This window comes from Cebus imitator, unplaced genomic scaffold (assembly GCF_001604975.1).
Source record: "Cebus imitator isolate Cc_AM_T3 unplaced genomic scaffold, Cebus_imitator-1.0 Scaffold32, whole genome shotgun sequence".
Classification (NCBI taxonomy): domain Eukaryota; kingdom Metazoa; phylum Chordata; class Mammalia; order Primates; family Cebidae; genus Cebus; species Cebus imitator.
This window is the reverse complement of record NW_016107347.1, coordinates 2,764,595-2,789,656: the sequence shown is the minus strand read 5'-3', so window position 1 is coordinate 2,789,656 and position 25,062 is coordinate 2,764,595. Positions and strand designations below refer to the sequence as shown.

At 44.2% G+C, this 25,062-nt stretch overlaps 3 protein-coding genes and 1 pseudogene across 4 annotated transcripts in view; 3 read left to right on the top strand and 1 right to left on the bottom strand.

The window, feature by feature from the left end:
- Positions 1–7,254, top strand: part of PTGFRN (prostaglandin F2 receptor inhibitor) — an 81,258-nt gene extending 74,004 nt beyond the window's left edge. Inside the window, exons 8-9 of the mRNA XM_017524183.2 lie at positions 2,662–2,967; positions 4,475–7,254. Of these exons, the coding sequence (XP_017379672.1) occupies positions 2,662–2,967; positions 4,475–4,641 (473 nt within the window). The 3' untranslated portion in view covers positions 4,642–7,254. The remainder of the gene's footprint in view (positions 1–2,661; positions 2,968–4,474) is intronic.
- A 3,812-nt stretch (positions 7,255–11,066) lies between these two features.
- Positions 11,067–12,310, top strand: LOC108301130 (annotated as a pseudogene). The gene has a single exon (XR_005199369.1). The product of XR_005199369.1 is annotated as an L-lactate dehydrogenase A chain-like (transcript).
- Positions 12,311–15,789: 3,479 nt separating this feature from the next.
- LOC108301127 (60S ribosomal protein L12-like) lies at positions 15,790–16,691 on the bottom strand. The gene is made up of 2 exons (XM_037736998.1): positions 16,686–16,691; positions 15,790–16,393 (listed from the first exon to the last, which is right to left on the bottom strand). The coding sequence occupies exon 2, from the start codon at positions 16,333–16,335 to the stop codon at positions 15,838–15,840; it is 498 nt and encodes a 165-aa protein (XP_037592926.1). The 5' UTR covers positions 16,336–16,393; positions 16,686–16,691; the 3' UTR covers positions 15,790–15,837.
- Positions 16,692–22,140: 5,449 nt separating this feature from the next.
- Positions 22,141–25,062, top strand: part of CD101 (CD101 molecule) — a 37,719-nt gene continuing 34,797 nt past the window's right edge. Inside the window, exon 1 of the mRNA XM_017524182.2 lies at positions 22,141–22,252. Coding sequence (XP_017379671.1) covers positions 22,210–22,252 — 43 coding nt within the window. The 5' untranslated portion in view covers positions 22,141–22,209. The remainder of the gene's footprint in view (positions 22,253–25,062) is intronic.

Sequence of the window (25,062 nt, the reverse complement as noted above, 5' to 3'; positions counted from 1 at the left end):
AACCTCCATGATCTCAGTATGAAAAACCTGAAATCAGATGCCTATTTAAGGAAATAATCGCTCAGTAAACCCAAAAATGCAAATGGATAATGCTGGCCATTTTGCCTTTCTGACATTTCCTTGGGAATCTGCAAGAACCTCCCCTTTCCCCTCCCCCAATAAGACCATTTAAGTGTGTGTTAAACAACTACAGAATACTAAATAAAAAGTTTGGCCAAAACCAAAAAAAAAAAAAAAAGCTCACTTATGATGCATACAAAAATAAATCCTTTAAATGCTCTTTCTCAGTAAATTAATAGGTCACCAGTTGTGCCCTTAATAGAAAAGTCTTTTCGTCCAGTGTAATTAATTGCAAAAGCTGTAGGTAGCTGTTATCTTTCAGATCACAATTTTCAGTACTTTGCACTCTTGGACTGTGTGGGTGGAAGATTCTGAATTATTAAACACAAGTTGTAATTTAGTTTTTCCTCACACATGCTGTGGGCTCTGAGGGAATGCTCTTTTGTGAAGGACACATTGTGTAAATGATTTGTGGGCCAAGGTGCTCTGTGCGGAGCAGGGGTGGGGACAGCAGACTGTGGCCCTTCTGAGGCAGTATCTTAGGTCAGGTTCTCCCCAAGCAAAGACAGACAAGCGTGCGAGTGATGGATTGAGGGAGGGCTCTCAGGAGAACACCGAGGGAGGGAGGGACTCGAGATGGAGCTGGAGAAGAAGGCAGGTGGAGGCGTTAATTCAGAGCAAGTTCACCTCCCCACGGGGAGCTCTGGAGCGCGAGTGGTCCGCAGACAAGGGGGCTGGGCTTCTCTGCCCCTTCACTAGTCAGTCATTGTCCACAGGCTGAGTGGCCAAGGAATGAGAGTGTTTCATAACCCCCAGGGGGTGGCTACAGGTGTGTGAGTTTTAACAGCCAGCACCTGCAGCCCAGAGGCTCAGGCTGCCAGCTGGTGTGGACCAGCCACCAATGGTATTCGCTGCAGGTGGTGATGCCCTTCCCATTAGTGTAGGAGCATGTGTGTTGAGCTGTGGAGATAATGGTGTTCATGGTGACCAACTTTTATTGAGCACATACTGTGTTCCAGGTGCTGTTTTAAGCATTTTAATACATGTAGTTAATTTAACCCTGGGTGCTGTCATTTTCATTTTGCAGATGAGGAAACGATGTCTCAGTGAACTTGGGAAACTCGCCCAGGTCACATGGCTCATTAGTGCTGGTGCTGGGATTCTAGCCCAGGCAGCCTGGCCCTGGAGTCTGGCCCCCACACCCTGAGGTGCAGTGGTGATCAGGGCTTAGAGTCCAGGAACCTGGTTTGGCTTTTTGCCCTCAGCAACCACGCAGCACCTGCAGGTGACAGCAGCACTGAGTTCAGAGTTTTCACGAAGACATGAGAGTGATGCAGGTGTCCACTCTGCCCTTGGCCCTGCGAGAGCATGAGGCTGCTTACGGCACTTCCTCTGCCCCCAGGGAGCTGGTTTCTTTGGAGAGACACTGGGAACAACAACAAAAAATTGTACTCAAGTCCCACAGCGGGTCAATGGGAGAAAAATAAGATATTCCATCTTTAGAGTGAGCTGAGAAGGAATTATCATTTGGATAATTTCTTAGAAATTCTTGCTTATAGTTTTGCTTACTTTTTTAATATGTAAGCATCTGAAAATAATTTATTTGCCTTATAATGTGTTTTTTTGAGGTTATTAGTGTATTTTTACTAAATGACCAAATGTTATCTCTTGTTCAGCAAAAATTGCCTTATTTGACTTTATATAAAATGCTTTCTCAAGTGGATTTAAGACAAAACAGTCTTGTGGCTGTTGTCCTTTGTTGCTGGTTGAATCTCATAGCCGACATGACTGATAGTGGTTGGTACCAGTCAAGGGAAGAGGTCAAGGGCCCATGATGTGTGGTCTGTTTTCCCATTCCATGAGAATTACCACTTGTGCCAAAGTCTTCTTTCTCTTATGCCCATATTAATTTATTTGAGGCTGTTAGAACCTTAGTTTTGCAGAGTACTTTACGATTCCGTATTACTCTCTGGGACTGTTAAACTGTGTTCCATTTTCTCAGCTTGACATTTTTTTTCCCTCTTGTTTTGAACTTGAGCACTTCTGCAAGGAAAGAAAAACCACAGTGCACAATAAAAGCTAAACTATTTACAACTCTGTATTCGGTACAGTTCATTTTATGTACATTTTGTTCCATACGACTTTAGTGTCCTTCCAGTCTTGGGTTCTTCTGCCTGAAATGTCAAAGGAGCTGCTTTCTTTGGGAGCAAAGCCTGCAGTATCCCCTTCTACCAGCTTTCTGACCTGTGTTCTCTGTGGGAGACAGTTTTTGGCCCTGACTCTTCTTCCTATGGCCCTTAGTCTGGGTGGCAGCAGTGCAATGGTTAAGAGGCTGGGCTCCAGAGCTGTACTCCCTGGGTTCAGCTGCACTTCTGCTACCTGCTGGCCACATGACCTTGAGCAGGTATATAGTCTGGTAATGATGGCAGAATAAAAGTATGATAGTGCCTCCTCATAGGGCTTTTATGAGGATTCAGTGAGACCTAAGGCACGTAATGCTGTGCTTGCCATACGTAGTAAGGGCTACATACATGGATGGCAGCCATACATATGACTTCTGCCTGTTGCACTGACCCGGGGTTTTGGCTTGGTAATCCATAGATGACATGGCCTTTGATGTGTCCTGGTTTGCGGTGCACTCCTTTGGTCTGGACAAGGATCCTGTGCTCCTGTCTTCCCTGGATCGGAAGGGCATTGTGACCACCTCCCGGAGGGAGTGGAAGAGCGACCTCAGCCTGGAGCGTGTGAGTGTGCTGGAATTCTTGCTGCAAGTTCATGGCTCCGAGGACCAGGACTTTGGTAACTACTACTGTTCCGTGACTCCATGGGTGAAGTCACCAACAGGTTCCTGGCAGAAGGAGGCCGAGATCCACTCCAAGCCCGTTTTTATAACTGTGAAGATGGATGGTAAGCATGTCACCCACATTTCTCAGTGTTCGGGAATGTCTTCTCTCTGTGCCAGGCTGTAGCTGACAGAACCCAAGTGGCCACAGTTTGAGGAGTGTGCCACAGCACGTCCCGGTTTCTCTGTAGACCTGGCCTGGGCCTGCACCCAAAAAGAGCAGCCCTTGCTGTTATGCAAGCTTCGCTATTATGTGCTGGTGCCACCATTGAGAAATGGTTTTCCAGACTTACTAGAAAAATTTCCAAGGCTTTGCCTCTTCCATAAATTCATAGAAACCCACTTACTGTGTCCGAGGGTTGGCGTGGATTCTGCCAGGCACAGGCAGAGAGCAGCCTTGAGAGAGAGGGTTCAGGTCGATAGGGGAGGCTACAGCTTAGGGACCTACTACTGTCACTACTACTGGTTTCACTTCTTAGAGAAAAGAGACTCCTCTTGAAGTCACTGTACAGAGTGGGTACTTCACAGAGCCCCAGGATGGGAGGGTGAGCTCCCAGCCCCACTGACCCACGGTGAACACCAGGGTCGGCCTAACTAGACAGGCAGAGCTTTGTTGGCTGAGCATCCCAGAGTGGGGACAGTTATTCCTTGGTTTACAAGAAATGTGTCTCCTTTATGGAAAACTTCAGAAAGTACATGTTCGCTAAAATCACTCCATGGAGAGAATTAAAGTCCCGGGGCCTCTGAGGCTGAGGAGAAAGCTTTTGAGTGTTTCCCTAGTGATTGATCAGGTGGAAATCGGAACCCGAGGTCTTCCACAGACTACTTAGCTTTTCTGATCCATTTTCTCTCATAAAATGGAATACTAGTCTTCCATCGGGCTGATTTGAAAATAAACCTTAGCAAATGTAAGGCACCTAACCCAGTGGCAGCATCCACCCAAGGCGCATGGGCACCTATGGGGAAGGGCAGGTGGATTTCAAGGGTGGAGTCTAGATGGTGTGTGTGCATTTCTGACACTTCAGTCATCTGTACCATATTTTGCATCTTAGGAATTCCTTGCTTGAGGTAACTCCATATGAAAACCCAGATTTAACAAACAAGGGAGTGATTATTCACTTTGCTAGATAATTTACTATAGTGTTACTTAAAATAGCTTCCTTAGTACACTTCAGTTACTTGATGCATAGGATTGATTTATGCACAGTTTTTTAAGGATGCATCTGCTGCTGAATGCGCAGTGCCCTTATACTGACTTTTAAAAATCAATCTTCTGCCAAAACCCTAAAAAGCAAGTTGACATTCAAAGGCATCAAGTGAAATCTTCTTTATGGTTTTTATTCTCCCCGCAGAGCTGGGTAGGAAGAAAGACATTTGCTCATTTTTGTGACAGAGAAGCCTGAGCTTCTCCTGTCTCCAGTGCTGTGCTGGGTGCTGGGTGCTGGATGCAGGAGGAATGAGATCTTATCTGTCGGGGAGGTCCTGCTCCAGTGGGGGAAGGGAGGCAAGGGCACCCCCAAGGCGGCCTTCTTGGAGCACTGACTGGCTTCCCCTTTGATCTCTCCCTCCCAGTGCTGAACGCCTTCAAGTATCCCTTGCTGATCGGCGTCGGTCTGTCCACTGTCATCGGGCTCCTGTCCTGTCTCATCGGGTACTGCAGCTCCCACTGGTGTTGTAAGAAGGAGGTTCAGGAGACCAGGCGCGAGCGCCGCAGGCTCATGTCCATGGAGATGGACTAGTCTGGCCCGGGAGGGGAGTGACGGAGGGACGTTCTAGGAGCGATTGGGGCAAGAAGAGGACAGCGATATTTTAAAACAAAGTGTGTTACACTAAAAACCAGTCCTCTCTAATCTCAGGTGGGACTTGGCGCTCTCTCTTTTCTGCATGTCAAGTTGTGAGCGCAGACATGTTTACCAGCACACGGCTCTTCTTCCCATGGCACTTTCTGATGTAACAATCGAGTGTGTTTTTTCCCAACTGCAGCTTTTCAATGGTTAACCTTCATCTAATTTTTTTTCCTCCCACTGGTTTATAGATCCTCTGACTTGTGTGTGTTTATAGCTTTTGTTTCGCGGGGTTGTGGTGAGGAAGGGGTGATGGCATGTGGAGTTCTTCATCTTCAGCGAGAGTGTGCCTGCCCGCCTGAGAGCCAGCTTCCGCGCTGGAGGCATGGGTTCAGAGAGCTGCCGAGCCCACCCTCCACCCGGCTGACCTGAGCGACAACACAGACCTGTGCCGACGGCTGATTTGTGGCTTTTACGACCCTACCCCAACCCCTATTTTCAGGGGTTTAGACGACATTTGAAATCTAAACTTGGAATATATAACTTCTTATTGAGCCCGAATGTTTTTTTCTTTTCTTTTTCTTTCTCTCTCTCTTTCTTTTTTTTTTTTTTTTTTTTTTTTTTTTTTTTTTTTTTTTTTTTTTTTTTTTTTTCTGTAAGAGCGCTGAGATGGCGGCCCTGGAATCTAGAATTTGGCTCTCCACTGAGCACCTTATCTTGCCACCTTAGCCTTAAGAATGAGTATGAAGAAAAATACACAGCCACCTCTGTCCAGGGCAGTGAGAAGGGCTGCAAGGAATGGGAGGTTGGGGACAAGGAAAGGAACAGACACCTGCTCCAGAAGTTGTGAGGCCACTGTGCCTCAGGGGACCCCAGGGAGAGCAGAATAGGGATCCCAGGAAGTTATTTTTACGCAGCTGGAGCTGGGACGGTCAGTGGTACCAGGTACAAATTAGTCTGAAGAAGCCACCTCCATTCCTCTCTCTTGCCCATTGTGAGAGGCAAAGGCACTGGTCACCAAGACACTTGCAGGGGGACCCACAGATATGCCACCCCCTTCACACGCTGCTTGGGCTCTTTAACGTGAAGACAAATTGCTGCTTGCAAGACGGACTGACTTCAAGGAATTAGAAATTACCTAGAAGCACCATGTATTTTCTGTGACCTTTTCAGTCCTTCGAGTCTTTTTCAGATCTGCTGCAGGGGGTTAGTAAGAAAGGGTAGACTTTGTGGTATGTTTGCTTTCCTAATAGGGACATGAAGGAAACCCAGCAATATACTGTCATGTGAACGGCCTGTAGACGGAGTCAGGAGCGGTCTGCTTTGCCTGACTGCGCGCATCAGGAATAGGGGAGTAGACAGAGATCTTCCACGCCCCGGGCTTCTGCTGCTGCTTTAAAAGCTCTCCCTTCGGAGCCTCCCGCTCCCTGAAGCGTCTCGCCCCCTGCACAGCACTAGCCTTTCGGAAGCATCCCAGTGGGGTTTTCTGAGGCTCACTGGTGACTCATGCCCTAATTGCAATCCTCTGCTTTTATCCTGGCTCTGAAGGATCTAACACTGCTCTGTCTTCCAAAGCGGAAAAAAAAGGATTCATTTGTTTTGAGCAATAAAATAATACAAAATGATGGCCATTCATGTGCAGCTGTTTGTCAACATGGGCCAGACGAGTTGTGCTCGTCCTGGCTCACCATTTCCCCTGCTCCCCCACGGCTCGTTCTGCACTTATCACAGAGTCACCCCTGGAGGCAGATTCCCATTGAGTTTTCCCCGCCAAGGGGACCATCCACGTGATAGAAACATTACATTCTGCATTGACAGTAGCCTTTCCTTGGCCCGGGCCTGTGGTAGGAAGATGGCCAACAGGTATGCCCCACCAGGGCCTGAGTGACTGGAGGAAGAGGACGAGGCCTTGTTGGCACTAGATTTGGTATTTTCTGCATGTCATATCCTGACTGCTATTTCAGAAGAGGTAGCTTGGAGGTGATTGTACAAGTGAGAATTAAAGAGAGAACAAATATATAAACAGGTGCTGTATTAGTGACAGCCAGTGTCCTTTGAGTCCTTGCATCCATTAAAAGGAGATTCAGGATTTTATTGGCACAGGCCCTTCTTAGTAGGAAGAAAGGGAGCTTAGCTTTGGACGTGACTAGGTAGCCCAGGGTGTGTGTAAAACCGTGGACTGGGTCGCAGCAGACACTCGATGGTGATAAATGTGACGGGTGCTTACACGCTGTACCTTTTCCTTTCATACTGATGCTGCAGTTCAGGCCTGGAGTTGCTAAGGCATTGACCTCCACCCACCTGCCCCTCATGCATTGGGCTGCCCAAGCTGCATGTCACCCGGGTGCTGCGACGAAGGGGCGAGAAATCCCAGGGCATTGTACCAAGGACCTAGTTCCTTCTAGCGATATAAATTTGCCAGGAATGTGTATTTTTAACATGGTGAGATGCACTCTTTCGTCGTACCAAATAGGGCTCCCTTCCCCTCCCTTGCAATAAGTGCTCTTCTAGAAGAGGTTCCTACCAGTAGCACCGGTGAGAATGAAAGAGGGACCCGTCCGCGTCTCACTCAACAAAAAGGAACTTTATACAAGTTTGGGTCTTTTTTCCTAATCATAAAAATAGCCCCAGAAAGAGCCTGAGCTATGTTCAGATAGAAGCCTCGAAATTCCTGTAAATTGTTTACTTTATGATGTTTACATACACGTTTCACTTTAAAAAAAGAAGAAAAATGCAAATCAACTTTTTAACAGCTTTTCAGAGTTTTCATGGGACAGTGGAACTCTGACTCACCAACTGGGCTGAATTTTAATTTAAAAATTTATTTATTTGAGTGTCTTTCCTCCCCTCACCCCCACCACATCTGAGGGGCTCCCTGAGATCTTGGTAAAGGAGGCCCCTCCTGCCCAGACCTTGGTCTGTTTCCCCGGTGGCCCTTGCTTCTTGCTTTGCAGACTGCCTGCAGCCATGATTTTGTCACTGACATCTGTGAGCCAAAGACTGAGCCTTTTTGGCAGGAATAATAAGCAATACTACACAACTTGCTACTTTCAGAAAACTTTTTTTTAGCTTCACCGATGACAACAGAGGAAGAAGGGAACTGGGATTTGGGTAAGTTCTCCTCCACTGTTTGACCAAATTCTCAGTGATAAATATGTGTGCAGATGCCTAGAAGAAAAAAAGGTGACTTTCTTTTTAAGTGTGGCACATGAGGATCTGCAGAATTTTCCGTAGACAAAGAAAGGATCTTGTGTATTTTTGTCCATATCCAATGTTATATGAACTAATTGTATTGTTTTATACTGTGACCACAAATATTATGCAATGCACCATTTGTTTTTTATTTCATTAAAGGAAGTTTAATTTAAACTGAAGTTGTGTGAGGAACTTGATATCGGTCTCTGTTACCCTTTCCTATCTTCAGCATTAGGGATTGTGACTGGATTCCAGCAGCAACATTAAAAAAGCACCTACAACACTGATCCTATCAAATCCATTTCTCCTTTTATCATTAGTGAACATCTACGGTAAAAGCACCATAGATGTTCACTAATGATAAAAGGAGAAATGGATTTGATAGGATCAGTGTTGAAGTTCCACCAGGTGGAAAGGTGAGGACTAGGGTCCTATTGTTTACGGAAGACCTCCTGATCTTACAGGGAATTCACATGACCCTACAGGACTCCTCTCAGGAAAGAGAGAAGTTAGATATTGTTCCTCTTTGCAGTTGAGGAAACACCAAAGTTCTGTGGCCATATCGTGCCTGGAACAGAATGGTTTTTCTGACTCATGATGCAGTCTGGGGCCAAATCAGTCCAGAAGGTAGCGGCCCCTGTAATATAAAAACAATCCTCTTCGCTAAGCAGCTGGTGTCAGCAGGCCTGGGCACCAATGAATACTGAGAACCCAACTCCCTACGGGCCCCTGGAACAGCTGCATGCCCTTGGCTGGCCTCTGCCGTTGACTCTCCTGCTGGCCTCATTTGTGTTCTTTTGTGTCCTGTCCAGGGACCACTTCATGCTGTGGAGTTATTCAAGGGCTGCTTCTGTGTCCCAGTCACTAATGTTACCCAGTGACTGGCACTATACCAGGCATGTAGAAGGCACTTGCACTTTGTAAATGCACAGTTAATGCCCTGCTCTAGGAAATGACCCATCATTGCATGCTTCTCAGTGAATCAGGACGGTTCCACTCATGTCACAATGCTGATACAGTCAGAGCTGGTCGCTAGCAATCCTCCACCTATTTGTGAACCCATTCCTGCCTAAAATTTAATTTAAATTTAAAATTAATAACGTTAAATTAAAAACAAAACAAAAACTTACTTGTATATTTTTTGTGTGCCCAGGCATTGTGCTAAGCACAGCTGCTGCTGACTTGTCTGCAGGCCTTGGCACATAATGTCTGCTTGCCTAGAAACTTCTTTCTATCCAGCCTTGTTTCTTCCTAACTTGTACTTCTCTTTCAGGACCCAAGGGTCATCTTCTGCCTCTCTAGGTAAAATGAAGATCCCTTGACAGATGGTCTGATAGTCTGAAAATGATAGGAGGATAGGAACCGTCACTGCTGTGGCTTCAGTATCAAATTGTGACAATTGGATTCTTACAATGTGCCATGCGCGAAGACATGTACCTCGCAGATGTGATTGCAATCTTAAGTGACCAAAAGGGGTTTACAGCAGAAGCACTCTTGCCTGTTCTTCACAAAACTGGATCATTCAAATACTACCACTCATTTCCTCTAACCCACGCACCAGTGTGCATGACAGACTTTTAAAAGTTTTAATACTATTTAGGTATGGCAGGGCCAGCAGATCAGGAGACAATTGGCATTGAAAGATAGTTTTTTATATTCATAGAGCCCAAGAGGAAGGGGCATACCACACTATGGGAGGCCGTACAGGGAAGCACCAGGGTGAGGGCACAGGGGAAACAGGCATGGGGCTTTATTGTGGTTTTGCAGGAAGGAATGGGTGAGGCAGAGTGGACAGGCTTAGGGGTGGCTAGGTTGAATAATTTCAGCAAGCTCTAGGGCATAGGGGTTGTCCCTAGTTGTCTGGTACCTAATCCTGGGGTGATTAGGGAAAGGGGGTAGTGGTCCTCAGTGCAAGAACTCAGTGGAGGAGGTTGTGGAGTGTAGGCTGTGCATTGGCTGGTATGCATATGAAAGGCTTTTCTCAAGAGAGTCCTTAACTAGCTCTAGGAATTGGCTAGCCCTTGTAGGGCAGTCTCTCCAGGATTAGGAAGAGCCCAGATGTTAAGGCATCAATAAACAGAAAATAAAAATAGGTGATTATTGCATACACTCTGCTCAGGGCTTGGAGACTGCTGAGGCTTATAGACACCTGGGTGGCTCAGCTCCACCAAGAGACGTGATGATGGTCACTTCAGTCTGTCCTGTTCTGTGCATTCTCCAACCTACCTGTGCCAACAGTTCTGGTTACTGTGATTATATGCATTTGTTAAATAGTATGTAAACCAGTGAAATATGAATGCCAAAGGGGTGTTCAAAAGTGCCGTTGGTAAAATTGCATGTCCACATACAGAAGAATGAAGCCAGACTCTTACCTTACACCATCCACAGAAATTAAAATGAATTAAAGACCTAAACATAAGACTTAAACCTATAAACTCCTAGAAGAAAACATAGGAGGAAAGCTTTAATACTTTGGATTTGGAAATAATGTCTTGGGTATGACACCAAAAGCTCAAGTAAAAAAATGAAAAAAAAAAAAAAAAATAGACAAATGAGACTACACAAATTTAGCTTCTGCATACATGTCAAAGGAAAAGACCAACAAAGTAAAAAGACAACCTACAAAAGGGAAGAAAATATTTAAAAATCGTATATCGGCCGGGTACGGTGGCTCATGCTTGTAATCCCAGCACTTTGAGAGGCCAAGGCGGGTGGATCACGAGGTCAGGAGACTGAGACCATCCTGGCTAACATGGTGAAACCCCATCTCTACTAAAAATATATACAAAAAAAAATTAGCTGGGCATGGTGGCAGGCACCTGTAGTCCCAGCTACTTGGAGGGCTGAGGCAGGAGAATTGCTTGAACCTGGGAGGAGGAGGTGACAGTGAGCTGAGATTGCACCACTGCACTCCAGCCTGGGCGACGGAGTGAGACTCTGTCTCAAAAAAAACTTAGGTATCTGATAAGGAGCTAATATCCAGAATATATATGTGACTTTGTTGTATAATAAAAAGTAACCTGATGTTAAAATGGGCAAAGCATTAAAAGGAGTGAAATAAGGGCATTTGCAGCAACCTGGATGGAGTTGGAGACTCTGAGTGAAGTGCCTCCGGAATGGAAAACCAAACATGGTACGTTCTCCCTTATAAGTGGGAGCTAAGCTGTGAGGACACAAAGGCATAAGAATGATACAGGAGTGCTGGAGCAGCTGCCGCCGAGTCCGGATCCCACTGCTGTGCGCCCCCGACGCCCGTCTGACGTGCATTCCTGGTTCCTTTTGGCTCCAAGTCCAAAATGGCAACTCTCAAGGATAGGCTGATTCACAATCTTCTAAAGGAAGAACAGACTTCCCAGAATAAGATTACAGTTGTTGGGGTTGGTGCTGTTTGGCATGGCCTGTGCCATCGGTATCTTAATGAAGGACTTGGCAGATGAGCTTGCTTTCGTTGATGTCATTGAAGACAAATTGAAGGGAGAGATGATGGATCTCCAACATGGCAGCCTTTTCCTTAGAACACCAAGATTGTCTCTGGCAAAGACTATAATGTAACTGCAAACTCCAAGCTGGTCATATTATGGCTGGGGCACGTCAGCAAGAGGGAGAAAGCCGTCTTAATTTGGTCCAGCGTAACGTGAACATCTTTAAATTCATCATTCCTAATGTTGTAAAATACAGCCCGAACTGCAAGTTGCCTATTGTTTCAAATCCAGTGGATAGCTTGACCTATGTGGCTTGGAAGATAAGTGGCTTTCCCAAAAACTGTGTTATTAGAAGGGGTTGCAATCTGGATTCAGCCCGATTCCGTTACCTGATGGGGGAAAGGCTGGGAGCTCACCCATTAAGCTGTCATGGGTGGGTCCTTGGGGAACATGGGGATTCCAGTGTGCCTGTATGGAGTGGAGTGAATGTTGCTGGTGTCTCCCTGAAGATTCTGCACCCAGATTTAGGAACTGATACAGATAAGGAACAGTGGAAAGAGGTTCACAAGCAGGTGGTTGAGAGTGCTTACGAGGTGATCAAACTCAAAGGCTACACATCCTGGGCCATTGGACTCTCTGTGGCAGATTTGGCAGAGACTATCATGAAGAATCTTAGGCAGGTGCATGCAATTTCCACCATGATTAAGGGTCTCTATGGAATAAAGGATGATGTCTTCCTTAGTGTTTTGGGACAAAATGGAATCTAGACATTGTGAAGGTGACTCTGACTCCTGAGGAAGAGGCCCATTTGAAGAAGCGTGTGGACACACTTTAAGGGATCCAAAAAGAGCTGCAGTTTTAAAGTCTTCTGATGTCATACCATTTTACTGTCTAGGCTACAACAGGATTTTAGCTGGAGGTTGTGCATGTTGTCCTTTTTATCTGATCTGTGATTAAAGCAGTCATATTTTAAGATGGACTGGGAAAAACATCAATTCCAGAAGTTAGAAATAGGAATGGTTTGTAAAGTCCTACAGCTATGTCCTGATGCTGGATGGTGGTAACCTTGTGTAGTCCTAAACTGGTTAGTGTGAAATAGTCCTGCCACCTCTGAGGCACCACTGCCAATGCTGCACATGCTGCAGTTGCCCCTTGAGCCAGAGAGATGTTCCTTTGTTATATAACTTCCTGGCTCCTTCACTGAACATGCCTAGTCCAACATTTTTTCCCAGTCAGTCACATCCTGGCATTCAGTGTATAGATCCGATATCACATGTCTTGTTCCAAAGGATCTTATTTTGTGAACTATATATATCAGTAGTGTACATTACCATACGATGTAAAAAGATCTACATATAAACAATGCAACCAACTATCCAAGTGTTACACCAACTAAAACCCCCAATAAACTTGAACAGTGAAAAAAAAAAAAGATTGATACAATGGATTTTGGGGTGGGAGGGGGGTGAGGGATAAAAGACTACACACTGGGTACAGTGTACACTGCTCAGGTGATGACTGGACCAAAATCTCAGAAATCACCACTAGAGAACTTATTCATGCAACCAAACACAGCCTGTTCCCCAAAAACCTGTAAAAATTTTTTTTAAAAAAATGGGCAAAGGACTTGAATAAACAACTCCCCAAAGAAGATACAGAAAGGGGAAGCAAACCTATGAAAGGGCGATCAGTATCACTCATCACAGGAGAAGTGCTAATCAAAACCGCAATGAGGCATCACTTGATGTGCCTTAGGGCGACCGCTATGGAAAGAACAGGAAATAGCAGGTGTTCATGAGAATGTGGAGGAATTAGAACTCTTGTGCTCTGTTGGTGGAGATATAAGATGGTGCAGCTGCGAAGGAAAACAGCGTGGAGTTTCCTCACACAATTAAATGGAATTACCAAATGATCCAGCCGTTGCACTTCTGGGTATATATCCAAAAGAATTTAAAGCAGTATCTCAAAGAGATAGCTGCATACCCATATTCATCACAACAGTATTCTCAGTATCAAGAGGTGAAGGTAACTGACCCCCTGCTGATGCAACAGATGAATAGATAAAGGAAATGTGACAATGGAATATCATGCAGCCTTTAACAAGGAAATCCTGTAATACATTACAACGTGGATGAACCTTGAGGACCTAAGTGAAATAAGCCAGTCACAAGGACAGATATGTATGATTCCAGTCATATATCACAGAAGAAGGAACGGTAAGGTTGAGAGCTTACCTTTTCACCTTACACTAATTTCCCCTCCCCCCAGCTCTTGTATCTTGTGAAGGGGGGAGGGGAAATTATAGTGGGTCTAGAGTTTCAGTGTGGCAAGGTGAAAAAGTTATGGAGATCTGTCGCACAACAAGGTAACTATACTTAACACGACTAAGTGGTACATTTATAATGGTTACGATAGTAAGTTCAATGTTATGCTTTTTACCACAATGTTTAAAAGTAAGAGGTGTCAATAAAAACATGAATTCTCTGAAAAAACTCAATAAAAGCAAATTGCTTTTTTTAAAAAAAATGCTATCCATTTAGGTGTGGGCAAAATAAGTGTAAAAGATGGAGTGGATGGGGGGATAGCAAAAACATTGAAGGGCTCTACATCCCACTGGCTCCACAAATGCTTACGTTCTTACCCCAGTTTAAAGAAGTCAAACCTGAAATTTGTAGAGAAGACATCATAGGTTTTGTTTATCCAAGAACGTGGCGAGAGACTCCAGGCAGCGACCCATGTTCAGCAGAAAGGCCTGGGCCTGCGTCAGGAGACTGAACAAAGGTGCGTGTATAGGTTGAGGTAGAAATAAAATGTCTAAGATCCATGGAAGTCTTTTTATATTCCCACATTTACCTGACATGTTCCCTTGATCAACTAACAGCCCGAATTGTGTCAGATAAGAAAGTTTCTACTGTTACTGTCCCCATTTTTATAAATGAGGACATGGAGACATAAAGAAGTCAAGTAATTTGCTCAATATTTGAATCCAAATCTTTCTGACTCCACAGTCTATGCATGTTCTAAATCATTACACCAGCCTCAGTGCCTGAATATGCCAGGCATTTGTTAAGTATTTGTTGCATAGATAGAAAAATGAGTAAGAACTAGCCCCCTGCCTTTATGAAATTCATAGTCTTACAAGATAGGGAGTTATATAAATAATTCATTTTATTACCATATAATAAGTAAACTTATTCACTGACATAGCACAAACCTTCCTTTAGATTTCTATCCAAAGTGTTAAGAAAGTTTTCACATAGGAGATGCAAACCCAGATTTTAAAAGTTTTAAATGAATAGGCATTTACCAGGCAGGGATGGAACAAGATTCCAAGCAAAGGCGGTAACATTTGCAAAGTGAGAGAAAGAAAAAATGGTAAGATGCATCGAGAGAAATATAAGTGATTCTGTACTTCTGAAGGTTGGAAGTTAAAGGATAGGGTGGTAAGAGCATTCCCCAGGGCCAGCTCACAGGGATCGTGTCAAAAAGTTTGGACCTGATCCTCTAGAAATGTTTTGGAGCTACCGAAAGAAAAATTTGTAAAGCTAATGGCTATGCTTGTATTTTAGATCAACTCTGTCAGCAGATAGCAGGGAGAGACAAAGCCGGAAGACCAAAGGGGCTACATTAATCCAGATGAAAACTCAAGATCCTCAACTGTGATGGCAACAGGCAGAATTAATTCATAAAAGATTTTAGGGAGAACTGATAGGATTTCATAACTGGATGTGAAGCATGGAGTCCAGCCATGGGTCTGCATTGACACTGGTACATTCGGCCATGATGGACAATACCTGTGAAAACAGAAAACAATGATTTCAGCTTTAGACTCAAGTTTGAGTTTCCTGAGGAACCTTCAAGTGGAGATATTCAACACCAGATAGATGGTCTAGAGATTAAGGGGGAAACTGAATGGGAGATCTATTTGAGATTGTCATTATAGGGATGGGGAATGAGACGCAGCAGTGTGGGGAAAGAAGGGTTAAAGACAGAACCTCGGAGAAAATTATAATGTCAAGTGGCCTGGAGAAGAGAAACCAGTGAGAAGCAGGCTGAGAAAGAACTTCCAGAGGGGTGAGTGAGACAGTGGTGTCAGAGGAGGAAGGAAAGAATTGCAAGCAAGTTTGTCAATGGCCAGCCACACCTGATGCCACAGAAAGACCAGGTCAGTGTTCACTGTTGTGACCCAGGGAGTCTGCGTGGATCCATGCCCAGATTTCAGTGGGCCCAAGTGGCAGTGAGAATTAGGAAATCACACAGAATGCAGAACACCAGGAAACGGTCAGAAGTTTGAAGACAGGAGGGGAAAGGAGGTGATTTGGAACTAGGGTAAAAATGTAGCTATTTAGTAGGATAGGAGACACTGGAGCTTGACGGGCTGAATAAGCAGTGGATGGATGTCTGGCCCCAAGGGGGTAGGAGAGCTCTAGGGTCTAGGTAAAGGGAGCTTCCTGTCCCCTCTCCTCCTTTCTGCCTTTTTTTTCCCCCACCAGTTGTTAAATGACCTTTATTGACATATTTTCCTTTGTGCTTCTTAACTAGCTGGGCATTCCACAGCACCACTGTTGATGTCATCTATGATGTTGTGAGGATGGCGGCCATCAACATTACAGCCCACAGACTGGGCAGTCCCCAGGATCTCTTTAATGGTTCCAGAGAGTTCTCTGGCTAAAGATTGGTGCCACATCTGTCGAGCAATGTTGACAATCTGATCGAAAGTGATATTCCCACTGTGTTTAATGTTTTTCTGTTTCTTTCTGTCTCTTGGCGGTTCCTTGAGGGCTTTGATGATCAGGGCAGAGGCAGAAGGCACCACCTCAATCTGGGCCTGTCTGTTCTGAACGGTCAGTTTCACTGTAATCCTCAGGCCCTTCCAGTCACCCGTTGCCTTGGCAATGTCATCACCAATCTTTTTTGGAGACAGACCCAGGGGGGCGATCTTGGGGGCAAGCACAGAAGTGGCACCGACTTCACCCCCAGTGCACCTCAGGTATATGACTTTGATCTCGTTGGGGTCGAACTTCGGCAGCATGGTGGAGGCGGCTGGTGTCGGATGAACCCGGATTGGGGACAACCGAAGAAAGTTGCACCTTGGCCTCCTCCGAGCCGAAAGCCGAAAGCCCTTTCTGCCTCTCTTTAAGACCTATTCTGATCCCCTCCCCCAATTTTTTTTTTTTAATCAGATCTTGTTGTCAATGGACCCTCCATAAGAAATTTAAAGAATAGCCCTTCCCAAGGAAGCGTTCACTTAGAAAACAGGAGACGGCCTGGGAATCCCATCTGTTTCTCTTTCTCCTCTTTGGCCAGGAAGCTAAATTCGCCCTAGTTTATACCCCATGCTTTTTGCCTCCTCCATAGAAAGCTAGGTCATGCCTTCCCCACAGATAGGAAGAGTTGTCACCCACCTTGAAAACCCCTTCAGCCTTGGTTAATTCATCAGCTCCTGGTGAAGCCAGGCCAGTGGGAAGGAAGAGCAAGAAGGCCGGGGAGTTGGGACCTGGACTTCATCCTCCATCACAGGTGCCAGGTCACAACTGGGCTATGCAAGTCCTCCGTTTCTTCCTTTGTTGTATGAGGAAGTTGACTGAGATCACCAAGGTCCCTTCTTGTAGTGTGACTGCTTGGTGTTATACACATGCAGAGGTGAGGCTCAACTGCACGGCCTCCCTTACATGGGCAGGTCCAGGCCCTGTGGAGCAGGAATCAATTTGACCTGAATTCAGAGAGCTCAAGTGGGGAAAATGATGAAATCATGATCAGCCTCCCGCTGACCCCTTAGGGTTTTTCCCCCTCCTCCAGCTCTTCACTGTCTTATACTCTACCTCCTGTAAATCATGAGCAGCTAGCTAGGTTTGTTAGAAAGAGCTATGAACCAAAAGTGAGAAGGCAGCCTTAGAATCCAGCCATTTTCCAGCCATATGATATTGATATACTCTGAGTCTGTTTTCTCATCTGTAAAATGGGATTAGTGATACCTACCACATAGTGACCTGAGTCATTCTATAAAACTGTATCTGTAAAGTGCCTTGCACAGAGCCTGATGTGTAAAAGGTCCCTGTTTACATATTTCTTGGGCCTGAGTGCTTATGCTCAGAGGCCATAACACCTGCAATGTCTATGGTTCTGTGGAACTGATATTGGAGCATATCAACCTGAGAAAAAGAACTCTTTATTAATCTTCCAGGAACTAGAACAGAATTTGTTTTTCCTTTAGTTCATTCCTGTTTCTTTGTCTGGTACTGTCTCTCTCTCCCTCCATCTGACTCAGGAATTACATTTTTACATTCCTTTCAAATGATACAATTGCAGTGCAACAGTTCCCAAGGTAATAGAATAACTGTCTCTCTTGCTGGCTCTATTTTTTCTTTTCTTTCTTTTTTTTTCTTGACAACAGAAAGCTGCTTTTTTCCCTCCAGAAAAGAAGCAGGAGCACCCTGTCAATGTTAAATTCTGGCAGAAATGAAGCCACTAAAATGGAAAGAGAAAAAATATTTTGGCAACAGCCAGGAATGAGAAATCGCATAGCATTTACTGGGTTATATATATTTTATGGATACAGGATATTCTCTATTATTGGCAATGATTGTCTCTGTGGTCAATGCTTATTTCTAAAATAATTCCCTTTTCAGTGCACATGGCAGATTGATTGCATTGATGACCTCGGTTTGTTTGTGTTAATCTCTCCCTTTGCTCTGTCACTTTTCAGTTCTCCTCCATAAAGGGGCAGAATATATCTTAACCCATCTCTTGGTTTTGGACTTGGCCGTGGCTTGCTTAGGCCCATGGTGGTCACGATGCAAGCAGAAGCTTTAAGAGATGCTGTTGTGGCCGGGCACGGTGGCTCACGCCTGTAATCCCAGCACTTTGGGAGGCCGAGGCGGGTGGATCACGAGGTCAAGAGATCGAGACCATCCTGGTCAACATGGTGAAACCCCGTCTCTACTAAAACTACAAAAAATTAGCTGGGCATGGTGGCGTGTGCCTGTAATCCCAGCTACTCAGGAGGCTGAGGCAGGAGAATTGCCTGAACCCAGGAGGCGGAGGTTGCGGTGAGCCGAGATCGCGCCATTGCACTCCAGCCTGGGTAACATGAGTGAAACTCTGTCTAAAAAAAAAAAAAAAAAAAAAAAAAAGAGATGCTGTTGTGTTTCCACTAGTTCTTTTGCACCCCTGACATTACCATGAAAATGTGCCAGTCCAGCCCGCCAGAGAGATGTGAGAGACAGGCGGAAGAGAACTGAGTTGTCCGATCCAAGGCCATCCTAGACCGTCCGGCTCCTGTCAGCAGAACACAGCCGCATGCACAGAGCCACCCTTGTCAACAGAAATAAATGTTTACTGTTGCAAGCCACCGAAGTTTTGTGATTGTTACACGGTAGTAACTAATCCATTCACCACATTTGCTTAAAGTGTTGGTGCCTGGGGGTGACCCCCAACTTCTCCAACTGAAATGGTGAATAAATTCCTGTAATTTGAGCCTCACTGATTTTACAGTTAGCAGCCTGGAGAGTTGGTTTGAAATCTCCATCCTAGTCAGACTGCCCTTCAGTTCTTCCCTAAATACAACCTGCTCGTCCCTGCCTCTGCCTCTGTACATTGTATTTATCCACACTGAAATGTCCTTCCTTCTCCTCCCTGCCTATTTGCATCATACCAGATGTCCAAGGACCGACTTTAAAACCAGCCTTTTCTGAATGACCTCCTGCCACTATTCCCTGCCTTTTCAGCCTATTAATTCAGTTTATTTCTTGCCTGAGCAATAAGTCAGATACCAGACCGATGTTTTCCATATATGGCTGCTGTTTTTTGTTTTTTGTTTTTTTTTTTTTAAATCTCAGTTGTTTATTAAAGTAGATCCCAAGTTCCTGGAGGTCAGGGCCCTCTTACACCTCTTTTGTCTCCCAAGCCTTGCATAGTACCTTGAAAAGGGAGGTACAGGGCCTTTCACTTAAGACTTTAATATTTGTAACTTGACCCTCACTGGGGGGCTAATTGTTAAGTATCATTGCTAATGAATAAAACCAGAAGAATGGATGAGTGAATGGAGGGATAGATGTATAGATACACAGACAGATACATAGGTAGATAAATCGATAGACAGATAGATAGATACATAGATACATAGATAGACAGATAAAGTTAGATGCTTCCAGACCTGAATTTGTAGAATGTTACCCCATTCTACTATAATTCTCATGAGGAAAACAAATTTTACTTAAAAATGCCACCTAGCTCCTAAAGATTTTACTGACCTCTCATTCATTCTCTCCAGATTAGACATGCCCTCTTCCTTCTCTGATATCTCTGATGTGACAGTCAAGTTCTTACCTGCTCACCTCCACCATGCCACATGGCACAAACAGCAGGTCCTTCAGGCTGTATCTTAATTATGTATGGAAATCCAGCACCTGGTACGGTGCTTACTGCACAGGGAGTACTCAATAACTATTTGATTATTTTGTCTATCCCACCTTTGTCTCTATTTTAAATGCCCTACTTCAGGCCCTTATGATTGCTCACAGAGACAACTGCAAAAATCTTGTAACTGGTCTTCTTGCTTCTAGCCTTGTCTCCCTGCTTTACCTTTCAACCTGTTAGCAATGCACACATAAGGAATTCAACTTAAAAGGAAAATCCAACCAGGCTGTACTCCTACTAAAAATCTTAGAAGGCCAGGTGCAATGGCTCACCCCTGTAATCCCAGCACTTTGGGAGGCTGAGGCAGGCTGATCACCTGAGGTTGGGAGTTTGAGACCAGCCTGACTAACATGGGGAAACCCCGTCTCTATTAAAAATACAAAATTACCCAGGCATGATAGCACATGCCTATAATCCCAGCTACTTGGGAGACTGAGGCAGGAGAATCTCTTGAACCCAGGAGGTGGAGGTTGCAGTAAGCAGAGATCGCTCCATTGCATTCCAGCCTGGGCAACAAGAGCGAAACTTGATCTCAAAAAAAAAAAAAGAAAAAAAATCTTAATAGCTCCCCTCTTCTTCAAGGTATTAATAAAAGCCAAGCTCTTAGGCTTTGCACACAAAGCCCACTAAGATCTGCCCGTCCTGCCTGTATAGATCCTTCTTTCAAACTTTATTCCAGAAGATAGTACATCCTGTGTGTTACAGGTTGTTTATGTATAGCCTGTGTGTTACATAACCGTTTATGCTAGACGGTTTCTCCCCAACTGTACCTTGGCTCCCTGCCTCTCTAGATGACTCATTGACTCACCTGGCCCAGCTCAATCCATCCTGACGTTCCCTCCTGCCTACAAATTTTCACCACCCCCATAGGTGCCCCACTGATTGTTGACACGTCGCCTTGTGATTATCTGATTTAAGTGGAAGCTTCCTGAGAAGTCTAACACTAGCGTAGTATTAAATTAGCCTATGTTCAGGGCCGACTGTTGCATTTAGGCATTCCTCTGCCACCCTTGGCATCTGGGTTCACATCGGTATAACTGCCCATTATTGCAACTGCCCGATGAGTTCTCCTTGCCTGCTGCCCTGATAGAACTGATTTATCAAGACAGGAGAATTGCAACAGAGAAAGAGCGTAATTCACACAGAACCAGCTAAGTGGGAAACCAGAGTTTTATTACTCAAATCAGTCTCCCTGAAAATTCAGTCTGGAGTTATTAAGGATAATATAGCAGGCCAGGGAGTGGGGAGTGCTGATTGACCATTTTGGAGATGACATCACAGGGGATGGAAGGGGGCTCTTCTTGCAGTCTTCTGTTCCTGGGTGGGATCAAAGAATTGGCTGAGCCAGATTATCAGCCTGGGTGGTGCCAGCTGGTGCATCAGAATGCAGGGTCTGAAAAATACCTTGAGCACCAACTTAGGTTTTACGGTAGTGACATCCCTAGGAACAACTGGGGAGGTTGGAATTGTGTGGCTTCTGGCTGCATGACTCCTAAACCATGATTTCCAATCTTGTGTCTAATTTGTTAGTCCTACTAAGGAAGTCTGCTCCCAGGCAAGAAGGGGATTTGTTTCCAGAAAGGGCAGTTATCCTCCTTGTTTCAAAATTAAACTGTAAGCTAAATTCCTCCCAAAGTTAGTTTGGCTTACATCCAGGAATGAACAAGGGCAGCTTGGAGGTTTGAAGCAAGATGGAGTTGGTTAGCTGAGATCCCTTTCACTGTCATAACTTTCTCACTGTTACAATTTTTGCAAAGGTAGCTTCATAGGGCAGATGAAGATTTACTTGAATGTCTCACGATGGTGATGATGGTAGCTAATATTCATTGAGCACTTACTATGTACCAGGTATTGTTTTAAGTGCTTTAAATAAATCAGCTCATTTGGCATTCACAGTAATCTAATCTTATGGGGCACATACTATTAGTATCCTCATTTTAGCAATGAGGGTTAGAAAGGTTAATTAAGTTTTCTAAGTTTACATAGCTACTAAAACTAGAAACTGCATGCAAACCCAAGCAACCTGACTCTAGAGCCTGTAACCTTCACCACCACCTCGTGTTGCCCCACGTTCATGTTTTCCAGGGGCCTTCTCCAATTTCTCACTCATTTCCTTTCCCAAGAACAGAGAAGTAGGGCCACAAAGAGAACATTTCTGATTGCTTTTTTATTCATTTAGTTTACTTAAATTCTCTCACCATTACCAAATGACACATACTGAGCCAGGTTGAGGCCCATCTTTTCTTAGTTTTATCTATATCTGTTGGCTTAACCATGAAGATAACTTTTGTACTCTCAAATTCGAGTGATTAGCAAAGAGCTACATAATGTAACCGGTTTTGCTTTTTGCAAACCATCTCTGCTTCTCAGCGGGCTGGAAACCACACTATTGCTTCCTCTTTACTTTGCAGTGAGAGCACAGCATTTGTCACTCAGCCTCTGAAGGTTAGTGACACTGCGGGGACAGGAAAGGACTGTGCTGGCCCAAATGGCAGGCATCTCATATGTGGCATCTGTCTTTCTCTTTCTGAGTAAGTTTTATAATCCTTTATGTTTCTATTGTCACAGGAGGTGGTCAACTCAGGGTGCTGGGTGATGGAACAGGACAATTTAGTCACTACAAAAATAACTGCGCCATATATTTCTGATGTTAGCAATAAACTTTGACTTATTGATGACAGTTCTTGGCTTGCCTAGACATCCTTGAGTTCCAGGGAGGCGCAGTGCTCAGTTGAGTCCCATGCATGTAATTCCAGTGTTTTTTACATTTGCGTGTGTTGCCAGATCTGCCAGTTTTGCTTGGCCCTGGCTTTACTCATCTTCCTAGGCCAATTATCCCAAGAGACAGTAAAAAAGCTTTGTGCCCCAAACTGAAAGGAGACCTCAAGCTTTGCCTGATATTAAGGTTTGATGGGATAAATATGCCTTGCAGATATGACTGGATGGAAAGAAAGGCTATGAAAGTACTTAGTAAGCTAAAAGAAGATTCTGGATTTCACCTGTGAGTGGAAGTGGAAACTGACCACGGAGAGACCTAGAAATGCAGAAAGATTCTCTTGGCTTTGCTGAGGGCCATACAGAGGGACTTGCCTGATCTAGAGGCATTTATCTATGTTAGAATAGGATGGAAGAAGAGGAAATTTGGAGGTAGAAGGGAGAATCAGATGAGTTGAGCAGGTAATGGAATACTTTCAACCAGATAGCAGGTACTTTTTGTGGGACAGTTTCCATTAACATCTGGTAAACCAAATAGACCCCATCTCAGAATAATGTTTTAAATGCATAAAATAAAATGCATAAGATTATAGAGGAAATTGATCATATTGAAATGCAGGTATCAAAATATTTAAATAAATTGTAATGCAGTCGTTTGCTTCTTATTTATGCATTACATACCAAATCTAGAGGTAGATCTATTAACCACCAAATTTCAAAGTACTGATGAGTATAAATAACATTTCAATATATCTTCAGCAGCTGTGATATGAAAATATCTGTGGTTTATTGTCTACATTCATGACTGAAGAAATGCTAAATTTCCATTAGGGGTAAAAATGACAATAAAGATGCAGGATTATTTTCACCCTACTTTATGGACCCCTTAACCCTACATGTGAACCCAGGTTAAGAACTCTTGCTTTATAGCTAAGCATGGTGACATACACCTGTGGCCCTAGCTACTTGGGAGGCTGAGGTAGGAGAATCGCTTGAACTTGGGAGGTGGAGGTTGCAGTGAGCCGAGATTGAGCCACTGCACTTCAGCCTCTGCGACAGAGTGAGATTCCATCTTTAAAAAAAAGAACTCTTGCTTTAGGGAGACTGGATGGAGTTACTGCAGAAACCCGAATGTCTGGGAAGATTGGGGAACTAAACCAAGCTGTACTTGGTGTGACTGGGACTATGGCTAAAGAATTAAAAGGAAAGAATATGGTATTCAGCACAAAGAGGTTGCTTAATAATCATTGGTTGCGTTGAATTGTGCTCATGTCTCTAGGGACATATGATAGTGTGAAGTAGGAGTCAGACCTGGAGCCTACAGGAGAAGTTACTAGGACCACTTGCTGGGTGATGGATGCCTGCCAGACTGGGTTGGCAGGGGTTGATGAATACGTGCATTGGTGGTATCCTTGGGGGCTGGTGTGTTTCTGTTGTTCGGTTAAATTGTCTGAGTGTGACTCTCAAGTGTATGTGCTTTGTGTATTTGAACTGTATGTTGGCCACATCTATAGGAGGAAAGTGGGTTTACACTGTGCAATAATTCATAGAATTGCAAATTCTCTTTTTTTGGTAAGCAAGCTAGAAGGCCTGGGGGAAGGAAAGTAGTAATCAAGGCTCAAAAAGGGGAAGCTGAAAGCTTTTCCTTAACCCATTTAAACAATTACCTAAACTGGGTTATAGATTTACGTCTTCTAAATTCTGACTCATCCGAAGCACTAATTTTGTGTAGAAGCACAGTTTTTATGTGAAGAATACATAAACCAGGAAGTTACTTGAAAAAGCTTTGGAAGTCTGCTATTTGTCCTTACAAATATAGTGGGGAAATGAAAGAAATTATTAAAATAATGATCAACTATTCAATTACATTGCTTAGCGAATGTATACTTTGTCCCAATTTTTTTTTTTCAATAAATATAAGGACTGAACAATCCTGATAGAAAATGGTGCTATATGAGGTTACTGTCCTGGGTACATAAGTTCTTGGACTTAGCAGTTAGCTTTGTCTGCTTGATCTATTTCCCCAACCGTAACTAGCTGCCCTACAAATAAGGGCAGTTAATATGGGAGGGTTTGGGGGAAGGGCTGTCTGTGTTATTGAGATTGCATTCATGAAAAATAAAAAAGATTCCACTTAGTATGGATGGAAGCTATCTCAGCCTCCAAGCAGATAGGGTTTTTGAATGTGCAAAGGAAAAGAAGCTGCTTGTTATGTTGGCTCTTCCCAAGGTAGGTTTTGTATAAGGTAGCATTATTTGAAATTGCTGTTTTTTTGATATCAAAAATGATCAAGTATGGGCCATTTCATATGGTTCAACCTAATAGTTTTCATTGAAATAATACTACAATGGTAAATTTGACAATTCCAGTGATTTTTAAAGAAAGCCAATACTGTAAGGGAATTTTTTAGTGTTTTGAAAGCATGATTCCAATGTTAGTATGTCAGTACCAAGCTGTGTACTCATCAGCCAACAAGAATGTGAGCTACTATTCAAAAGTAGCTAACCAGGCCGGGCGCGGTGGCTCAAGCCTGTAATCCCAGCACTTTGGGAGGCCGAGGCGGGTGGATCACGAGGTCAAGAGATCGAGACCATCCTGGTCAACATGGTGAAACCCCGTCTCTACT